General features: G+C 35.8%; 1 protein-coding gene across 4 annotated transcripts in view; it reads right to left on the bottom strand.

Moving 5' to 3' along the window:
* Nucleotides 1-11,649: 11,649 nt before the first annotated feature.
* Nucleotides 11,650-18,910, bottom strand: part of AEBP2 (AE binding protein 2) — a 54,371-nt gene continuing 47,110 nt past the window's right edge. Inside the window, exons 7-9 of one of the 4 annotated variants that reach the window (XM_082309753.1) lie at nt 15,336-15,449; nt 15,007-15,073; nt 11,650-13,701 (exon numbers count right to left, since the gene is read on the bottom strand). In XM_082309753.1, coding sequence (XP_082165879.1) covers nt 15,019-15,073; nt 15,336-15,449 — 169 coding nt within the window. In that variant the 3' untranslated portion in view covers nt 11,650-13,701; nt 15,007-15,018. Of the gene's footprint in view, nt 13,702-15,006; nt 15,074-15,335; nt 15,450-15,525; nt 15,586-18,910 lie in introns of those variants that run through there. The other 3 variants (XM_082309755.1, XM_082309754.1, XM_082309756.1) reach the window with 3 other exon arrangements.

The raw sequence follows: 18,910 nt of genomic DNA on the forward strand, positions 1-18,910 counted from the left end.
GGTTAACCTGAACAGTTAAGACAATTGATTTCATGCAACACAGAAGATATATTTTATACCTCTGTCTTTGAATAACACAGAACTTTCTCTAGTCACTCCTTGATAAAAGTGGTTTGAAACAGTAAGTAAAAACTACCCTCTTCTTTGTGGGAGACTTAGACTAAATGGGTTTTCCTTCGTCAAAACATTTTAGAAACTTAGGGGGAAAAAAGCTGTGTATGCTAATCAGTAAAAATATAAATTATCAGATGTAGACCATCTGAACAATATCAAAGTGCTGGGTCTCGATTTATTTTTGAGATAGATTTCTGAAGACAATTGTGCATCAATGAACAAGTTTCTCACACAAAAATCCACTATATCACACTTCTGTTGTATTTCAACACATGCAAGTGTGGCTCCTTTTTGGTAACACTTTTTAAAAGAAGCTGGAACCCTTTCTGATTTTTATAGTGTAAGACTTGTGCTGGAATGGAACAAGAGCAAAATAATTTTGGATGCTTGAAAGCACATTTTTATATCCACTGTTAATCAGCAGAATTAATGTTTCAAGCAGCTTTGGATATAAAGAAGGTTGTAAGAAGCATATTCCTTCACTCTTCCCTTCCCCTAATTTTTACTTTGCGATGTTGATCTCGGGACCAAATCTTCACACTTCTGCTCAGTCATGATTTGGACAGAAGTCCTATCAACTTTGGCAAACGCGCCATGCTTAGGTGACGTGCCCCTATGATTGCCAAAAAGGAAAGCATTAAGCAACCATTGGTAGTAAGTTCACTAAACCAAGCAGGAACAGCACTCAGCTCTTCTGCCTCCAAATCCTTCGGTGTCACTGGTGTCTTGGGAAGTCGCAGCACAGCTGGGCCAAAGAGAAAGGGAGACTGAGGGAGCGTTGAGGACTGCAGCAGCAGTGAAACACATGGAAGAATTAGTAGTAGTGATGTGAGTTACGACATCCTGTGAAGAAGAAAGTGCTGGACACTAATGGAGGGTGCATATTAATTATTTTTACTCTATTCCCCTTCCCCACCCCCCAGATTTGTCCTGAAAAGCCTCCACATAGGGATGATGCTTTAGCACTGGAAATCTAATGAAGGCCAGCTTGGAAGGTCAGAATAGAAGTAAACTGGCAATGTCAGGCTGCCTTTTATGCTTTTTACCTGCAAACCATTTGTTCCTTTCCTGTGGGTGCCCCTTTTCTGTGAAAAAACAGCACAGCTTCTTTTGTGGCAAGATAGCAAAAAAGCCCCCAAACCGAAGCCCACTGTTCTTCAAAGGGGAAAAGAGGAAGAAAGCGCACGCAGGAAGAGAAGGACATGTTGATTTTGGGATTTTTACTTTTAAAATATACAGTCACTCAAAACACACATCATCTGTACAACTGACAACTAAAACTTTGTTGATTGTTATAAAGGAAACTGATGAAGTGCAGATGGCAGCTTGTGTATTATGCTGGCTGCTTCATAAACTGTCATTATTGTGGGTGCAAAATGGATCACCTCATCCATCTGGAATAAAAATGGGGTTATCACTCAGCAATTTTGTTCTCTATAGGACTGCAAAATATCTTGCCCATCTCTACTTTTTAGCATGGCAGGGCTTTAACAGTGAAGTACAAAAGAATGCAGAGCCCAGATTATCTTTTATTTACAGAAGTGATAAATTAACCACTGGAAAGATAAAACCTGCCCAAGCAATCATTTCTCCTCATTGACCTCATGCTTAGGCACTGCTTGGAATGAAATCAGCTTTGGAAAAAGTCATCCATAATCAAAAACAAATGGTGACAATGCACAAAAAAGATACACCAATAACTTACTTGTAGCTTCAAGACAGTTTCCTAAGCTCCATGAAAGCCTGAACCTTTCCTAAACAGGCAGCTAGTATCTAGTGACATACTCGCCACCACTTGCCAGACTACTGTCGTGTACATCACATATCAACCAGTGGATTTGTTTGTTAAAAGAAAAAAAAATAATAGGAATACTGTCCTCCTTTTAGCTGTGCAAACTACAACAAAATAGATGTCACTATAAAGTCCACAGTACATGAAACAAAACACAGAGTTAAGGACCATGGAAACACACATAATTACGACTCAAATCACCACTTACATGACATGACATTAGGCTTTGTGATACACGTGCAAGTAATGACTTAGTTACTCAGCGCTTGCTTGTGTACTTACATTCAGGGATAAACAATAAATAGCTACCTGATTCATAAAACTAGTGTTTTAAAACCTAAAGATTATTTAGTGATGCCACTACTGTTGGCAGCAGGGAGGGGAACCACTCAGAGAGTAAATGCACCTTATGCTTGGGCAAGGATGCTGACCAGTTAGTTTGTAGAAACAGAAAAAACAACTTGCATCATGGATTCCAACCAAAAGACAATCTGATTTCTTCTGTAACTTCTGATAAGCACCTTGCTAACACAAATAAGAACTCAAAACCACCTGGATCATTAGAAAACAACTTCCTTTGCACAAACAGATGTGGCGAAGAAAAAAAAAATTAGCTTTAAATCACTGGAAAAAAATCCCCAAAAGTATCCAAATCCAATTTTCGACTGTGACTCATTTACCGCTTTCCCATTATTATTTCTAGTTTCATTCAGTTAATCATCCATTGCCTTTCACATCATGGCAGAACAAGTACAGAAATCCTATACTTCTGCTTTGCCAGTATTTTGTACCCATTTTGGATGATTACTGAGTTGAACAGCAGCATTGAATTTGGCTCAACAAATTCTTACATAGCTGAGATGTTTGCCAAAAAAAACGCAAACTCATGTTTACTCACCATCAAATAAAGAACTGGGTCTGCAGAAACAGAGAAAAGAGGTTCTGTAAGAAACTGCCATCCTACCACCTTCTCCTTGTAAGTCCTTGCCATAGCAATAGTGAGATTTAAGTCTAGGTCAAGGGATCACCTTTGCATCAGACTTATCTGCTATTAATCTACTTCCGTATTTTTAGCCTTCACTGTTGCGACTAGAAACTGGAAAGTATGACCCAAGCGTACACAGTGTACTGATCTCTACCTGAGACTGCAAAGAGCCTAAGACTATAACCATGAGTATAGCACACCAGAAACTTGGCCGTTACATTACTGGAATCCCTAGAAAGCTACAGAGAGGGTGATGAGAAGCTGGTCACTTTCCAGACAACTGCTGAACGAAGGAGAGGGCTGCAAGCGAGATTTGGTATGCGGTAAGGTTCAGGTTCTACAATTCCTGGGCTGGATGTGAAGCACAGCCCATCTGCTGCTGTGTTCTTCCACATCTGGCCATGCAAGATGGTTTCTGAGACGCCAGCTTAAAATTTCAGGCTTTAAGCATGAGCAAGAAAAGACACTGTATGTCAACAGCTCTGTTTACTGCATTATGTGGCCCCACTCTTGGATAGATGCAAAGTAATGCCCGGTCTTACTGGGAAGAGAACTACGTTGCAACATCTTTCATTTACTAGAGGATAAAGGTTATGTAGGTGATTACTGCAGAACAGCAGATGCATAGCAAAGTTTTGGGGCATCAAAAGCCATTAGAGACCTCACATCGTTAAAGAAATACAACAGAAAGCAAACCGACTAACACTGCTTTTCAGAAAAAGGGTTTTCTTCAGAGAAGTTCTATAAATACCAGCAGAGAGGAAGGGTTGGTACATCTTGCTGCCATCATTTCAATGCTGCTGTTGGACAATTCTGAGGGCAACTGCAGCTCCGAGTTTAGGAAGTTTGCTTTAATCCTACCTTGCACGTGGCTACTCATTTTACGGACAAAATTTCCATTTTCCCTCTGAAAGGGCTACTCAGACACAAAAGAAACTATGATCCTAATTCCAGCAGCATTTTTATCTAATTTCCTAAACTGAATACTAATCTGAAAGGTTTTGCAATTGTCAGGAACTTAAAATTGGGGTTTGTTTTGTTTTTTTAATATCCATGCTGAAGTTGCCAGATTTTTTACTCAGGGGAGGAGGGAAAAGAAGAAAAAACCTGATCTGATTACCTAAATAAATGTTTGACATGCAGCTTACTTAGACAATAAATCCAGAATTCCATAAACATGCTTCCTGTTGTGCTCCGTTAGGAAAATAAATCAGGTAATCAAAACTGCAATCTCAGGCATCACTGGCAAAGAAAAGGTAATTAGAGAAGAAAGCGACCAAGCACCATAATTACCCAGCCACATTTTACAGAATTTGATAATCTTATCAGTACTTGGATAATAAAACAAAACTTCTCTTTAAAGTATTTTCACTTTTATTAGTCAGTTTTATTAAAAGAGAAGGCAGTTTCTCCTCTGCAATATCTGAGAGATATAGACCAACCAGTAAGACAGTTAGGAGAGCTGTTAAAACAATAATATATAATTCCATCCTATATCAGCAAAGGCAACAAATTGCACGTAAGGAAACTGGTTTAGAAAAGCAACTAAACACCTTAAGTAAGATCACTACCAAGTGATATATTTATGCACAGTCATAGTGTGGTAGATTACTGCCACCTTTTGGTTACAGATTGCTATGAAATTAAATTTGTACGGAGCGCACATACAATGGAAATGCATACTGTGATGTGGGGGATCCTAGCGTCTTGGAGAACAGTGGGCTGGGAGAGGAACATCATTTATACTTTCTGTAAACTGCATGCTGTGTGGCTGCAGGTCTTGACATCTACTTAACCATCTTCCATCTTAAAATATCTTCATGTCTTCTTCTATTGCTGAAATCAGCTCCCACTGGAATGCATGTAATGGTTACTAAATAATGAAATACCTTCTAAGATTAAAATTAACAAATATATTAGCCAAGAAAAAAAAAAAAAAAAAAAAAAGAAGAGAGGACTCCAAGGAGATAAATACATCAGAAACTACAATGTGTGGTTTGTACAGCTTGTAGTAGGTTACCCAGATGAGGCATTAGCCAAGATAAAGCTTTTGTTTTGCACTTCTCTGCAGTAATTCATTTCTGAACAACAATATAAAGGAACTACGCAGTTTATTTTAAGAGAGAGGCCACCTTTCACCCTAAAACCAGCTCTTGGAAATTTTTACAGCATACATTCAACTTTTATCCTCATCTGTTCATTTTAAAAGCTATTACTAACTAGTCAATGAGAAGTAAAACATGCAAAAAAATTACTGCCACCGTAGATTTGACCTACACAGCATATGTTATGACTTGAGAGTCTATGCATGTAATGAGTGAGCAAGTAAATCCAGACTGTTTCACCCATGAAGAATGTGAATATTCCCAGACTCTGAGATCTGACTGTAACATAAATTCTCAGCCTTCAAATCAATGGCAAACCCTCAACAACTGTAGAGGAAACAGTGACAATGAAACTAACGGATGAGCACAAGATTATTTAAAAAAAAAAAAAATCTTCTCCTTCTCCTATTATTCTCCTTTTAAAAAAGACTATACAATCCAATCAAATGTTGTTTGAATGAGGCAGCACATGTATCTGGTCAGTGAGGACATGAAATTCATAGATGACTGCACAGCACAATGAAAAGGCAGCAACACCACACGATGGCTCTTTGAGTATGGAGGCAGAGCAAAATTTTTAATAAGTAATTACACATGAACTTGCTCACTGTCAGCAGAACATCTCTTGACATCCTTTTATGTTTCCCCACCTCCCCACTTGTTTAAAAAGAAAGAATCCAGCTGCAGGCAACTGCTAATTAAATACTTTGGCTTTCAGCTACAGTTGCTGCATGCACGCATCTGCTGTGCAATAAACACTGTTTTAAGTGTAATTGACATATTTTCCATGCTCTAGGAGAGAATATTTATGACATGAAGAAAGAAAAAAAGCAAGCAGGGTCCAAGCCCCTGCCTCATATTCACTAGAAAGTAAAAGCTGCAAAGCGTTTAAAGTTAAAACTGTTTAAAATGCCTTTATTGCTCAAGGGCAGTCTTTAATCTCACATTCCAATGCTTTGCTCCCAAAACAACACATTTACTATTTTTTGGGCTTGAAATTATGTAAATTCAAACATATTTCAGTGCCTAGACACATTTAAGTGGCTCATGTTGAGGATTTTGGCTTAAATGAATCATAAGCAACATCATGTTCCATTCCTCCTGATTTCACAATCTGGGTTTCAGACAAAGAATTGGAACCGAGGTAGACAAGGCAAGTATCCGTAATGAAGTCCTTCTAAAGTCAACAACGCGCTGGTCAGACTCCATACGCCTGTACAAATCTCTAAGCTACGTGAGCTTAGACATAACATGGATGGAACAAGTCAAAAAAGACAACTCAGGAATGACATTCAGACAAAGGAGATCTCCGAGTTTGGGCAGAGGCATTAAATGTCTAGTACTATACAGAATTAGCTTTTGACTGTCAAGTTGTTGTGTGTTACTAGTATTCAAGTATTTCATAAGTCCCTTTAGAACTTCTGGTGAAACATCCTTCACACCTTTTGCTGGATATTGTTGAAAGCACCTGTTCTCACCAGCAAGTATTACAGAAGGAGGAACACTTCCACTTAGATTCACCTGTCTCCCCAATACAATAAACATTCTCCTTAAATACAATGCAACTATACACTTTAAAGTAGAACAAACAAAACAAAAGACAGGGAAAAAACCCAAACAAACCATCACTGACTCTACATTTTCTTTCTTCCCTTTGTCAGTCAGAAGGGCTACTGACTATCTAAAATCAGAGGCAGTTCTTCAGAGTAAATGTATGCAGGGATCTTATATCCTCCACTGAGACTACCAACACAGGCAAAGTACTAAGATGAAAGGATATTAAAATTTGACAAAACCCTTGAACAGCATCCAGTAGACAGTACTCAAATCTTCTGTAAGCAAGCCAACCCAAGGGTATGCTGATCAGCAATTATCTCTCATCTGGGACAAAGTAAACAGATTTATCATATTACTTATTATTTGTTGCTCTGCTACCAAGGAGGATTCACACAAGTGAAAAGGGCCATTTTTAGAATTAGTAAAAACAAATAATGTAGCATAAACCACAGCATATTAATCTTCACAAACAACTGCAAGAGTTGAATTTACCCGTAACTGGCTGTCAACAAACAGCCCACTTTTAGTATGCAATCAACACAATTTTATTCTCTTTACACTTAGAACTACATTTCTTTATTCTGCTCTAAGTTACATTGTGACATCAAACACATCTTGATTTTAACTCTTCTCCAGAAAAGAATTAGAGACGGAAGTGCAAGTATGCATGTGGGAGAGAAGGGGAAATAAATACAAGAAACTTCATGTACAGCTGACAGCAAAATGGCACTGGACCAGAACAACAGGCTAGACCAGAACATTGCTTTTCTTTTTGCCTTAAAATATTGGAAAACAGAAAAGAAAAAAAATTAAACTTGGAACCTTAGAAGACATATCTAGATCACAGTTCCTTCCAGCCTAGAACCGAGCACAGTATTACTAACTCTCAATCTTCAACAGCTACCAAACTCACAAGCAGCATCTCCTTCTTCCCCTCTTGTTCCAAGTCTGGATGAAAGACGACATCCGCTACTGGTACGAGTTACTCCATTAGCGCCAACAGGACTGCTCGGCACAGCGAGCCTTGTGGATATCAACAGATAACTCCCAATTCTGCTATCACCCCTGAAAATGACAGCAAGATGCTATATACTGGAACCGGTACATATTTTTAAATCATTTAAGAAATTACAGAGAAAAGTACTTTAAGATGAGGTGGCTAGACAACTTTTCAAAAATTAGGGCACGCAAGAATTATGGGTATGTGTGGAACTTTACTTTGGTCCACCTCTGTACTTTTACTACTGTGTGCTATAATACAGCGTAAATGGATTAGCATGGAAAGCACTGGACAGAAAACAAAAGCAAGTTGGTTAGATTTTAAGGATTACAAAGCATTAAGAGGCAGACAGCTGTACTCCAACTATATATTTCATTAAAATGAAGAAAATACAAAGCAGTGATTACAGAGGATTTTGATAAAACTACATCAAAACCCACACATACATACTCTGTAGATTACGGTACACAGTACTATATACTGTAGTATAAAAAATAAGACATCTGGATATATAGTCTGGGGAGAATTTTTCACTCTAAGGACAGCTGCTGCAATACAGTAAGAAAGGAAATTCTCAGTATTGCCATTTCCAGTCAAAATCCAAAAATACAGTTTGCAACATTGGTCTATGCTCATCACCAGTTTCTTACCTGGAAAGAGTAAATTCACAGCTTCTGTCTCCTGGAACCAATGTTCTGCTTTAACACAATTCATCTCTGTCCCCCCGCCCCACCCTTCCAGGAGATAACCTGAGATTTGACAGTGTACCTAAATCTATTTGTTTTTTCTAGTTTGTCAACTATATTCAGGGAGACATAAGAGAAGAGATGGTTAAAAAAAATCTTAATCTTTCAGGAGTATGAGGTTTTTATTGTTGGTCAGATTTTAGATCATCCTACATTAGGAAAAAATATTATAATGGAGATTACAATAAGGAAGCCCTTCAGCACTGTAATAATTCTTCTCATAAGTATACTTTGAGAGATTCACCTCTAGTATTTATACCTGATTTTTCTCATTATAAGCACTAGGAGACTACAGTTGTATTAATATAGGCATTCATTCTTTTAGTCTCAGTTTGGTTTCTATAATTTTAAGCACACAGAATTTTAGAAAAAGGGGTCTTATTGAAAAGGCATGAACAAACAGATATTCTTGATTTTAAAATATTTCTTCCATCGTATTGCTCAAAACAGTAGTGCAAGTGGGGTTTTTCCCCCTAAAATAGACAATTCAGAAATTTTTATTAGAAGTTGAAGCAACATAGTTTACCAGAGAGTATTCTTTGCTTGGAATAAACAACCACCAAGATAACTAACAGATCTAAGGGCAACTTTACCTGACTGCGAAAATCCATGTGATGTCAGAGACCATCTCCTGTTGCTGGAATGTTTTGATCTTGTTTTAGGATCAAACTGTTTATTTTACTTTCAGAGCAATATGCATACAGGAGCCATTTACAGAATGTCTACTTAACAACTTACAGAAAATGACTGAAAGAAACCATAGATTCAGCTGCTTTTTTAAAAGCCAACTTTCCTGATAAGATGATTTTTTTTCCTGTTGAACTTGTCACACATTAATGTAACAAGAGAAATACTTATGATAGGTTCATAAAGTTTAAAATGTCAAGGCAAGAAAGCATTAGGTGAGGATATAGCATCAATTTCAGACTGAAGTATTAAATAAGACTGGTTTTCTACGATGATCAATTCACAGGCTGCACTGAAAAGCTGAAAGGAACACAAATCAACCACTTAAATGCCTATTATTAAAAACAATGCAGATTTAAACATAATTCACCTATTTGTTCCCAAATGAAGCTAGTCCAGATTTAATATGTAATTTAAATCAGAAACTACTGATATAATTACTTAATAGAATACAGAAGTCAAGAAAAAAAAAATAGTGTTGCATATTACGTAATTTGGCCAAAATTTGAAAAATCACAGGACCTTCAGAGAAACTTATACGCAATAAAAGTATTAGAAAAGAACTGATGCGTTTCTGCTCAGTCTATTCAAGTGCTTTAGTACAGATGGAATGATATCTATTATCAAACAATCAGCTGTATGCTATGCCCAAATGCTAAGAAGTCTTCCCAGAGCAGACTTTTCATCCACTTAAGCAAAAGGCAAAGGTGTTCTTCATTCCCAAAACAGCACTCCTCACTAAAAAATCCTTTTATTCAGCTTTAGAAAACTGTAAAATACAAGCCAACACATTCCAAAAGGACTGGTGATTTTGGGCACAGATATTTGGGTGCACTGCAACTCCTGAGAAGCATAACTTTCCAAGAGCTTGATTCAGTGCTTCCTCTTTAAAGGTGTTGCAGAAGTAAGATAACCCAAGACATCCACAAACACATTTGAGATTTCCAGACACCCTTGCTGGTGTCACCCGGCAGTGGGGGAGTAAACATTCCATCCCATGCCCTTTTCTGACCCACATCCTCAAGCATCAGCATCTACCTTAAGACAACAGTGCCAGTGTAGTTCCAAGCATACAGTAGGCCAAAACGATGTAGACTAAAGCCCCAGATCCAAGTTACTGCCACAGCTGATCGGTTTTCAGTTCAAACAGCTCCAGCTCTAACCATGACCTATGAACACATGAACGGCTTGCTAACATGATCTAAACACAGCTGATGTCTTCCTGAGCATGTGGGCTGGAAAAGAAAGCCTACTTAGTTCTGAATCACAGAAACAGAATAATTCACGCTGGGAGGGACCTCCAAGAGAGCATCTGGTCCTATCTCCTGCTCAGTGCAACACTAACAACACTGAATCCAGATCAGGTTGCTCAGGCCTCTGCCTGGATATTGAAAACAGTCAAGGACAGAGTTGTGGGATCTCTGAGAGTAATCTGTTCTAACACTTGACCGTCCTCATAGGTTAAAAAAAAAAAAAAAAAAAAAAAATTCTCCCATTTCAATTTACGACCTCTAATCCTCCTGCTGTGCAGTTTTAAGTGAGCATGGCTCCACCTTCTTGGTAACTTCTTAGGTACTGGAAGGCTGCTGTTAGGTTCCCCCAAAGCCTTCTCTTTTCCAGGCTGAACTTATCCAGCTCCCTCAGCATCTTCCCATGGCGTACACACTCCAGTGTATTTTGCCACAATTTAACTTTAACTGTAAAATTAGTCATTTTCTTTTGCTCACCTTCTGTAATGTGTAAAAGATAACACAGAACCCCTAAGCAAAAGAGTATAAATTTAGGATATTTATATAGCTACTCATTTAAAGCAGTCTGGAAACAGACTGTAACGAAGGGTAAAATAACTACAGGTTTGTCTTGGTGACGTTTCTCTACAAAAGAAAATAAACACTCCAGCTGGGAGGGAATGTGTTCTGTAGGTATTTGGAAAAATCTATTTCAAAAAAATATTCTTGAGAAAGACAGAAGGAAACCTCTATATGCTACATCCTGAAAGAAAGCACATGGAACTACTCCAAGCCAATTATTTCATTAACACTTTCCAAGAACAACAGTAAGAGCAATAAGATCTTTTTTCAGAACAAGGTGATCAATGCCTCCCAGCACGAAGTGCCAGTTCCATGTATCTGGCACTCTAACAAAACTAAAATGCATCTGGGGACACACACAAAAGCTTTAGAGAAACATGACTGTCACTTGAAACATAAACCACCACCAAGTAATTACATAATTTGTAGAATATAAACAACTTTCAAGCATAAATACCTTTAGCAATTCACTTTGATAACTTCAAGGTAAAACACTGCCAAAAAACAAACCACTTACCTTTTGACTACTATGGAAAGTTTAATTCCAATGTATCCATTTCTTCCTAGATGTTTTGAACTTCAAATGATTTTTCCTTCCAAGGCAGAAGCTGTACCATGAGAACACCAGATAATACTTTCTCAAACCCAAGAAAAGAAAGTCACAGTTTACATGAACGTGACTTGAATCCATGAATTCCCAATTGTGTAAAGGTATGCATGTTACTATTTACAGAGGAAATAAAGAGATAGTGACATTTTTATATTTATCTTTGAAAACTTCATTGAAATCTTACAATTTTGAAGCTAATAAGGTTTGTTTGCTTTGTTTTATTAGAAAAAATACTCAGGCAAGGTCTACAATCATCTGTCAATTATAAATGACTTACAAGAAACTCATGAAGCAATAAAATTAAAAAAATACAAATACAAACTATATCTGAAACACTTCTATTTGGCAATTTTATAACAAATTCAAAAAAGGAAACAAAGATTACGGATTACTTTATAGGTACAGAAAAAGCAGTAGGTGAAGTGCTCAAGCAAAAAAAAAAAAAAAAAAACAAACCCAAAACACTGCATTTTTTCAAAAATAAAGTCACATCACTACAGATTTTATGCATAATACCCTTATTAAACAACCATTCCAGAACATCTTATATTAGTGGTGCTTTTAATCTGCACTTCATTTTGTTTGATAAGATTTTTTTTTTGTGTATATAAGTAACATTTTTAACCCATTGGAGCTAAGCAAGACTCTCGTGTCAGTACCAATGCAGAATGCATTTGTATTATAGTAGGATATGCTCACTTCAGCAACCAAAGGGTTACTTTAAGTTTTATTCTATTTAATAAAAATTTAGTGTAAAAACTGCTGGTTATTAGTTTCACTGTAGTAAATTCCTCCCCAATAAGGAGGACTAACTTTGCAGTTTGACTGCATATATCCATACAAATTTTACATATTAGTTCCTTCCAACAGTAAGGAAAAAACTAATTTCATGTTCACTATTAGAAAGAAGCGCCATGAATTAATTATGGGTACTATTCATCCCCCTAAGATTTCTGGGAAGGATGTTCAATGTATTTTTTGTTCTTACAACAGATATTAACAGTAGTATATAGTCCCTTAGGTATGTAAAAGAAGGTTTTTTATTGTTAAGGAAGGTGCTTTTTTTAAACAATTCTTCTGGCAGCACTAGTGAATTACAATATCCTTCAATATTATTTCTACCGTAATATATACATTTTAACTTTCATGCCTCTAGAAAAACATCTACAGTACATTTCATAATATAAAAATATATTACAAATCTGCTGAAATATTTACAAGCAATGTCCTATTATCTATATGCAACATTTTTGTCTCCATACAAAGACTAACAGGTTAGACACATCTCTATTTGTCAGTTAAAAAAATCCATGGCTTCTTGCTTATTAAGCAAGAAAATGATTTTACTTTCCTTTTCAAAGCCAACTTTGGTGCATAAAGGATTGGTTTTCTAGATTTTTTTTTTTAAAAAATACCATTTTCTTTACATCTAGAAAACATTAGGCCAAATAAAAAAGTATACTTTACAAGTAAATGGGGATCCTAAAGGGTCAAAAAAGTAAAATAAAACACCAATAACACTAACTGCTTAAGTAGAGGTTTTTCAAAAACCATCCATTGATACGGATCACATAAAAGCAGATCTCATTAACATACTACACTACTCCTGAAAAGGGGGTCAGACATACTGCAACACTCTTAACATCTTTAAACCGTACTATATGTATTCATAGTTGATTGGAAAAGACAAGCATTCCATCAACATTTGTTTAAACATTATAATCCAACATATTTTAGGGATCTGCAAAAGGACACAAGATTACAAATGACGAATTATTACTATCCACCATACTCAAAGGGCAACAGGATAATCCCTTGGTAGCTGTTTTATTGTCTGGCATGTGTTATATTTAGTTAACATTGACAAGAAGCTTAATAGCTTGTTAACAGTTCTCCTGGGAATTGTGAGTAAATGGTGATGGTTACTTTTTCTTTTCATCAAATATAAACTACTGTATTCACTAAAGAAAAAAGCAGCTTAAAGAAGCAAGCATGCAAAGCCTTTTAGTTGTTCCACTAAGTTGCCAGAAGAGTGTTTGCTCAGTCTCCCACTGTACCATTCCATGAAAATGTGGATATACAGTAATATATTAATATATTCCACGGAAGCATCAACTTCATTCACAGAATGTTTACACTAAGCATAAATATTTATCTAAGAAAAAAAAAAAAAAAAAAAGGATGGGATTTGACTAATGTGCAACTTTGTTTCTAAATCCATTGTCAGTGACTAAGACTGCAGGTGTCCCCACTTCCTTGGTTTTTACCTCTTCAACCTCTTCTGGGGCATTGTTCTGTAAAAGAAGACAGTAGAGTTTTACATAAAGACCTTGAGATGTAAATTCGAGTCAGCTAGAGTATACTATGAAATGATGACTATAGAAAATCTACTTTCATCTAATTTGATTAAAACTGAAAGCCATTTTAGATGACCCCATATTAGCGTACATTTCAGATAATTATTTCAAACTTTCTATTGGAGTCATCATTTTAGCATGACATTAATAGCTGTCACTGAATTCCCTTAACCACTTTTTTCCCTTGCAAAGTTTTGGTCTTCAACTTTATTTCTTTGATCTCCCACAGTTGGTCATAAAGCTCTTTTTAATCACACACTGATCTATACTACTAAAAATCTAGTACAGCATTATGTGAGGGGACATTAAGTTTATTTGGGAGAGGTAGAAAGGGTTGTTCATTTTTCTCCAAAGACTTAATCCCAAAGATCATTACATTTTTGTATTAAAAGGTTATTTTTTCCTTTTCAAATCAATCTATCAAGTTCCACAAAGGTAATCAATATAAAGATGATTAACACCTAAATTAGACTATAAAACAGTCACTGTGTTAAGCAGTTTTAAAACACACAATCCAATCTCCTCATAACATTTTTATGATTTACTGTTAACATCAGTAATTCATATACTAAAGTAAGTATTTTAAATACTTACATTTACAAAGATAGCACATATAGTATGATGATTTATTTTCATATTGTAAACCAATTTTTCATTAATTTGATTAGTGAAATACACTGAATATTAAAGGTGACCTGAAAGGCTTATCGCATATCAAGACCTCAGATTAGTGTTCTAGTTACTCCTTTAGACACTAGGTCACTGGAAGTTAAGGAAGAAACGTTGCAACACTGAACTTTGGTTATTGCAGAAAAAACTTTTTTTTTTTCCTTCCTGACTCATTTTCATGAATTTTTAATATAAGCCCATAAATATGTATCTTTGGACATTCAAAAACTTAAGAGTGAATTAAGCATTTCAGATTACCTTTAAAAACTGTACACACAGAACTGTGGGTACTGACAATTACGTGAGCACACTAATGGGAGGGGGGAAATCAGGAAATTATTAGAAACAAGATGGATTAGAAGCCAATCTGAAGTCCTAAAAACACAAATGTGAATGCAGCTTAAAGACAAGTAACATGTACTGTCCCCTTCTGTCCCCCTCTAAAGAATTTTGTACTAAAAAATAACAGTACTTGTATACAAGTACAGATTTCAAGGTAATACTGCATGTATTACAGTTGAATATAAAATATGTAAAGATAAATTTGGACTTTAAAAAAATTGGTATACAAACCAGTATGTGATCTTAACAGAAGTGATCTTTCAGGATTCCAGTGTATGTACCTCCTTTACTAGAATTTCTGTACACCAAGCACAAAAAAGTAAAATACACTTGGTAAATACACATATTCCCCGTTTCTCAGTAACTAGAGTTCAGTTCAAGAAGTTAAGTAATTCTGAAACAACTTAAGACCTCAGAACTTAACTCCTGGACGCTGACAGGATCAAGACTCCCTGGTCTGGTGTATAATGCAATAGCAATCCTGATTTTCCAACGTCTAAAAGTTAAGTGAGGCTTAAGACTATATTTAAGTAAAGAAAGTTTCAAAATTAGGACGTTACCTGTATATGTTTGGGTCCAGAAGCAAGGCAGTATCTTTTGGTAGCTTTGATAAATGAACTACTTTAGTTTTTAACTGATGTCGCTCACTTTCATTTACCCACACATCAGGCAGACTATGAATAAATAAATAAAATAAAAATATTCAAAAAAGATCAACTGTTTTTCTTACCATAAAATTATGCGGTAAACTAGTACATATGAAGTTTTTTAAAGTAATCTTCACATTTCACTGGTTAAAAAGCATCTTCACTGGAGTGAGGAAAAAACAGCCAATCTTTACACATTATACTTCAAGGTTTTTCAAGTTCTCAGTGTGAAAAAGATACTAAACAGAATTTAGATTATTAGGAATACTAAACCAAACATACAATGACAATGGAACTACGTTCTCCATTTTAACAATTTAATGTGAAAATGAGTAGCAGGAAAAAAAACAGATCTTTAAAAATACTTTATTTTACTAGGCATAAAATTCTTTGATGCTATCAAAAAAGTAATGGACAGAATATACTGCAAGCACTGAGCTCTAAGTTATACTAATTTGCCTGCTCCAAGTTCAAAGATTTCAATGTCAAAATGCTCCAACCTTGCTGAAGTTAATTGATTATCTTCTGAGGAAATCCAGGCAGTCACCACAAAATATTTTGGCTACATAATGGTTCTCATTGTGAGATGGAATAAAACTTGGTCTTTATACATTAAAGGGAATTGTTGCTTCAGTGCCACTTGCAGTGAAACTTGGGGAAGATGGCTGGAGATAACATACACAATTGATCTACGACTTTTACTTAAATTCTTTGAAACCAAACACACCTACTTTGGAGTGGCTTATTGCATTATTGCTTCTTTTACTGAAAGCACATTGGGTTTTTAAGGCCCTGCTGAGGTTTTCATGTAACACATTATTATTAAGAGACACACTAAGCTTGCAGAGGTCATCAGTGTCTTAACTGAAAACTCGCTTCCCTGCCTCCTTCCAAAAGTTAGCATTGACCAAGGCTGTGCAGAACAAACAAGCGATCCACTTCACTTCCACTACTGGAAAAAAAGGAAAGGGGAAAAAAAACCAAACAAACCAACCTCTCAAAAAGGAAAAAAAAAAAAAAAAAAAATCAAAACCCAATAACCCCCTGAGATTATTTTCAGCCCATATAAAGTGATTGATTTTTATTTTTTTTTTTAACATGACCTAGGAGCCAAAAATTAATTTCAGATTGGGCAAAAAAGTTTAACTTCGTAATTAAGAATTCTAACATTTTGAAACAAGTTTCAAATTGAGAAACCCAACACTTAAGACTACCTAAATGAAACAGTTCTTTCTCTGACCAACGCAGTCTGACAGACTTTTACAAATTATTAAACTGAATCTCTGTTTTTCAGCAATGAAAGTTAGCTGTAACTCAAATTCAATTTTTTGGGTAAGCCATTCAAAAAATGAAATGAAACAGAGAACTTTTACGCCAGTAGGAAAAAGTTTCTCCAATGATACTCTTCCCTTCTCAGATGAAGGTGGAAGAAAAAAAGAGAAAAAAGGAGGGCGGGGAGGAACCACCTAGGAGGCACTCCATGTATCTACTAAGGTTTAATACAGATCATGAAAGGTGAAAAAACATCTTAAGGCTTTTTTTTAAATAAAGCCAAAATCAGTTTTTTTGACAAGCAACATTTTGAAGACATTTTTAGTAGAAGCTATATACTGAAGATGGAAAACAATACAAACAGCAAATAAGAAAACTTTCCACTTGCAAAGACTATTTGATACATACATAAAGACAACCACTCAGTAAGCTAAGTAGTACTGGCACAAAGAATGAATTCCTGCTCTTAAAAAAATTTCTAAAGGTTATTTCCCTCTTGTATAGGAAATGGGTTAAAGACTAGTATTTACTTTTCCTGAAAAAATACTTAATGTACAGAGAACGTGAAGCTGTTTAACAGTTTCTCAAGATGACTCAGAGTAGAAAAAGTTAAATCATTATTACTAGCTCCATCTGAAAGGCTGATGAACAGCTCAGCACAATGGAAAGTAATCATCATGACTGCATTCAACTTTACTAAAGCGTGAGTACATTCACTGTGCAAGACAGATGACATGAGCCATGATACCTTGCATTTGCTCTTCTTAACTGTAATAATAAAGATGAAATTATATCTACTGAATGCTCAATAATTCTAAACTACATCATTCAGGGCAGGAAATACACCCTCTACCTAACCCAACCAAGAAGCAAGAAATATCAATATAAAACACATTCCTTTGACCTGACGAACCAAATCTACATTCTATCAGGGATGTCTTAACATTACTGAATAACTTGTCTTCTCCAATGCAGAGATTTTAATATTGTATTCATCTGCATGAGCAAAAAACTCATTTGACTCTGTATTACGAAAAAAGTACTGATTTTTTTTTTTATTTACTTTTTGTGTTCCCAGGGTGTTATATGCTTTTTAAATGCTTTTCATCTTAAAACACAATTAACTGTCTTTAGCTGTAATATTTTAATAAGCATAATCTCAGAATGCTGTTACATATAGTATTACCAGCTGTCCTAAGAGGAAGCAAAAAACTAGTTTTTACTAGAATATTTTAGTTACTCTCTCCCAAGCTGAATTGAAACTTGCAGTCAACAAGTGCTGCAATGAGCAGCAAAAGCTACAGACAGCTTAAAATTGCACCAAAACACCAAACATTGCTGCAGGTAACTTATCAGCAACCCCAGTCCTCTGCAAATAAAAGTTATAATAGATTCACGCTGCCAAGTTCACACTACTGCACATGACTAATTTAGGACACTACACAACTAAGTAATTTAAACCACCTCACCAAAGCAAAGGTGAATTTCTGTTATGCTGAGGCTTTGCATCACCATTGCACTCTATTACTTAAAAGCAGCACTGAATCTAAACGACCCCCTTGTTCTAAAAGTTAATTGCATGAACTATGACTATTTTATCTGAAACTTAGATATCCTTACCTAATGAATTCTACCAACTTAGAGATATTTTCCTGGTAAAACTGGACTTCCTTATAAGAAAAGGCCTCTAAACCTGCATGTCTTACCTAATTATGCAGCTATTCATCTTAGTGTGAACTAAATGTCTCAGTAACTTTCATCTTAATGTGAACTATAAACGTCCCAGTAACTTCATGTGTATCCAGGACTATGGATCTAGGAATCAGTATGCAGGAGTATGGATCCAAGAAATAAATTCTATTGTAATTATTCTTACCTTTAAAAGGAAAAGTAGCTAGTTGCCTTAAAACTTGTGGAAAACATGGAGCATACAGCTACTGCCTCTCCTAAAACTACTCTGACTACTGCTTTCCTACAGCATAGCGGAAACCAAACATTTATTCTACTTTTCTATAGAATTAAGATCAAAATATTTACATATAAATTATTTTTTGTGTCAGCAGAGATGATATCTCAGCTATTTCAAAGTAGTAGATAAATTATTTCTAAAGTACACTGACTACTTCATATGTGCCAAGCCTATCTGAGGTCAGTACCTTTGTCCTGCATTACACACAAGGCTACTCATTTGGAACAAATGAGGCAGAACTTTCAAA

Source organism: Platalea leucorodia (genome assembly GCF_965183815.1).
Source record: "Platalea leucorodia genome assembly, chromosome: 4".
Taxonomy (NCBI): Eukaryota; Metazoa; Chordata; class Aves; order Pelecaniformes; family Threskiornithidae; genus Platalea; species Platalea leucorodia.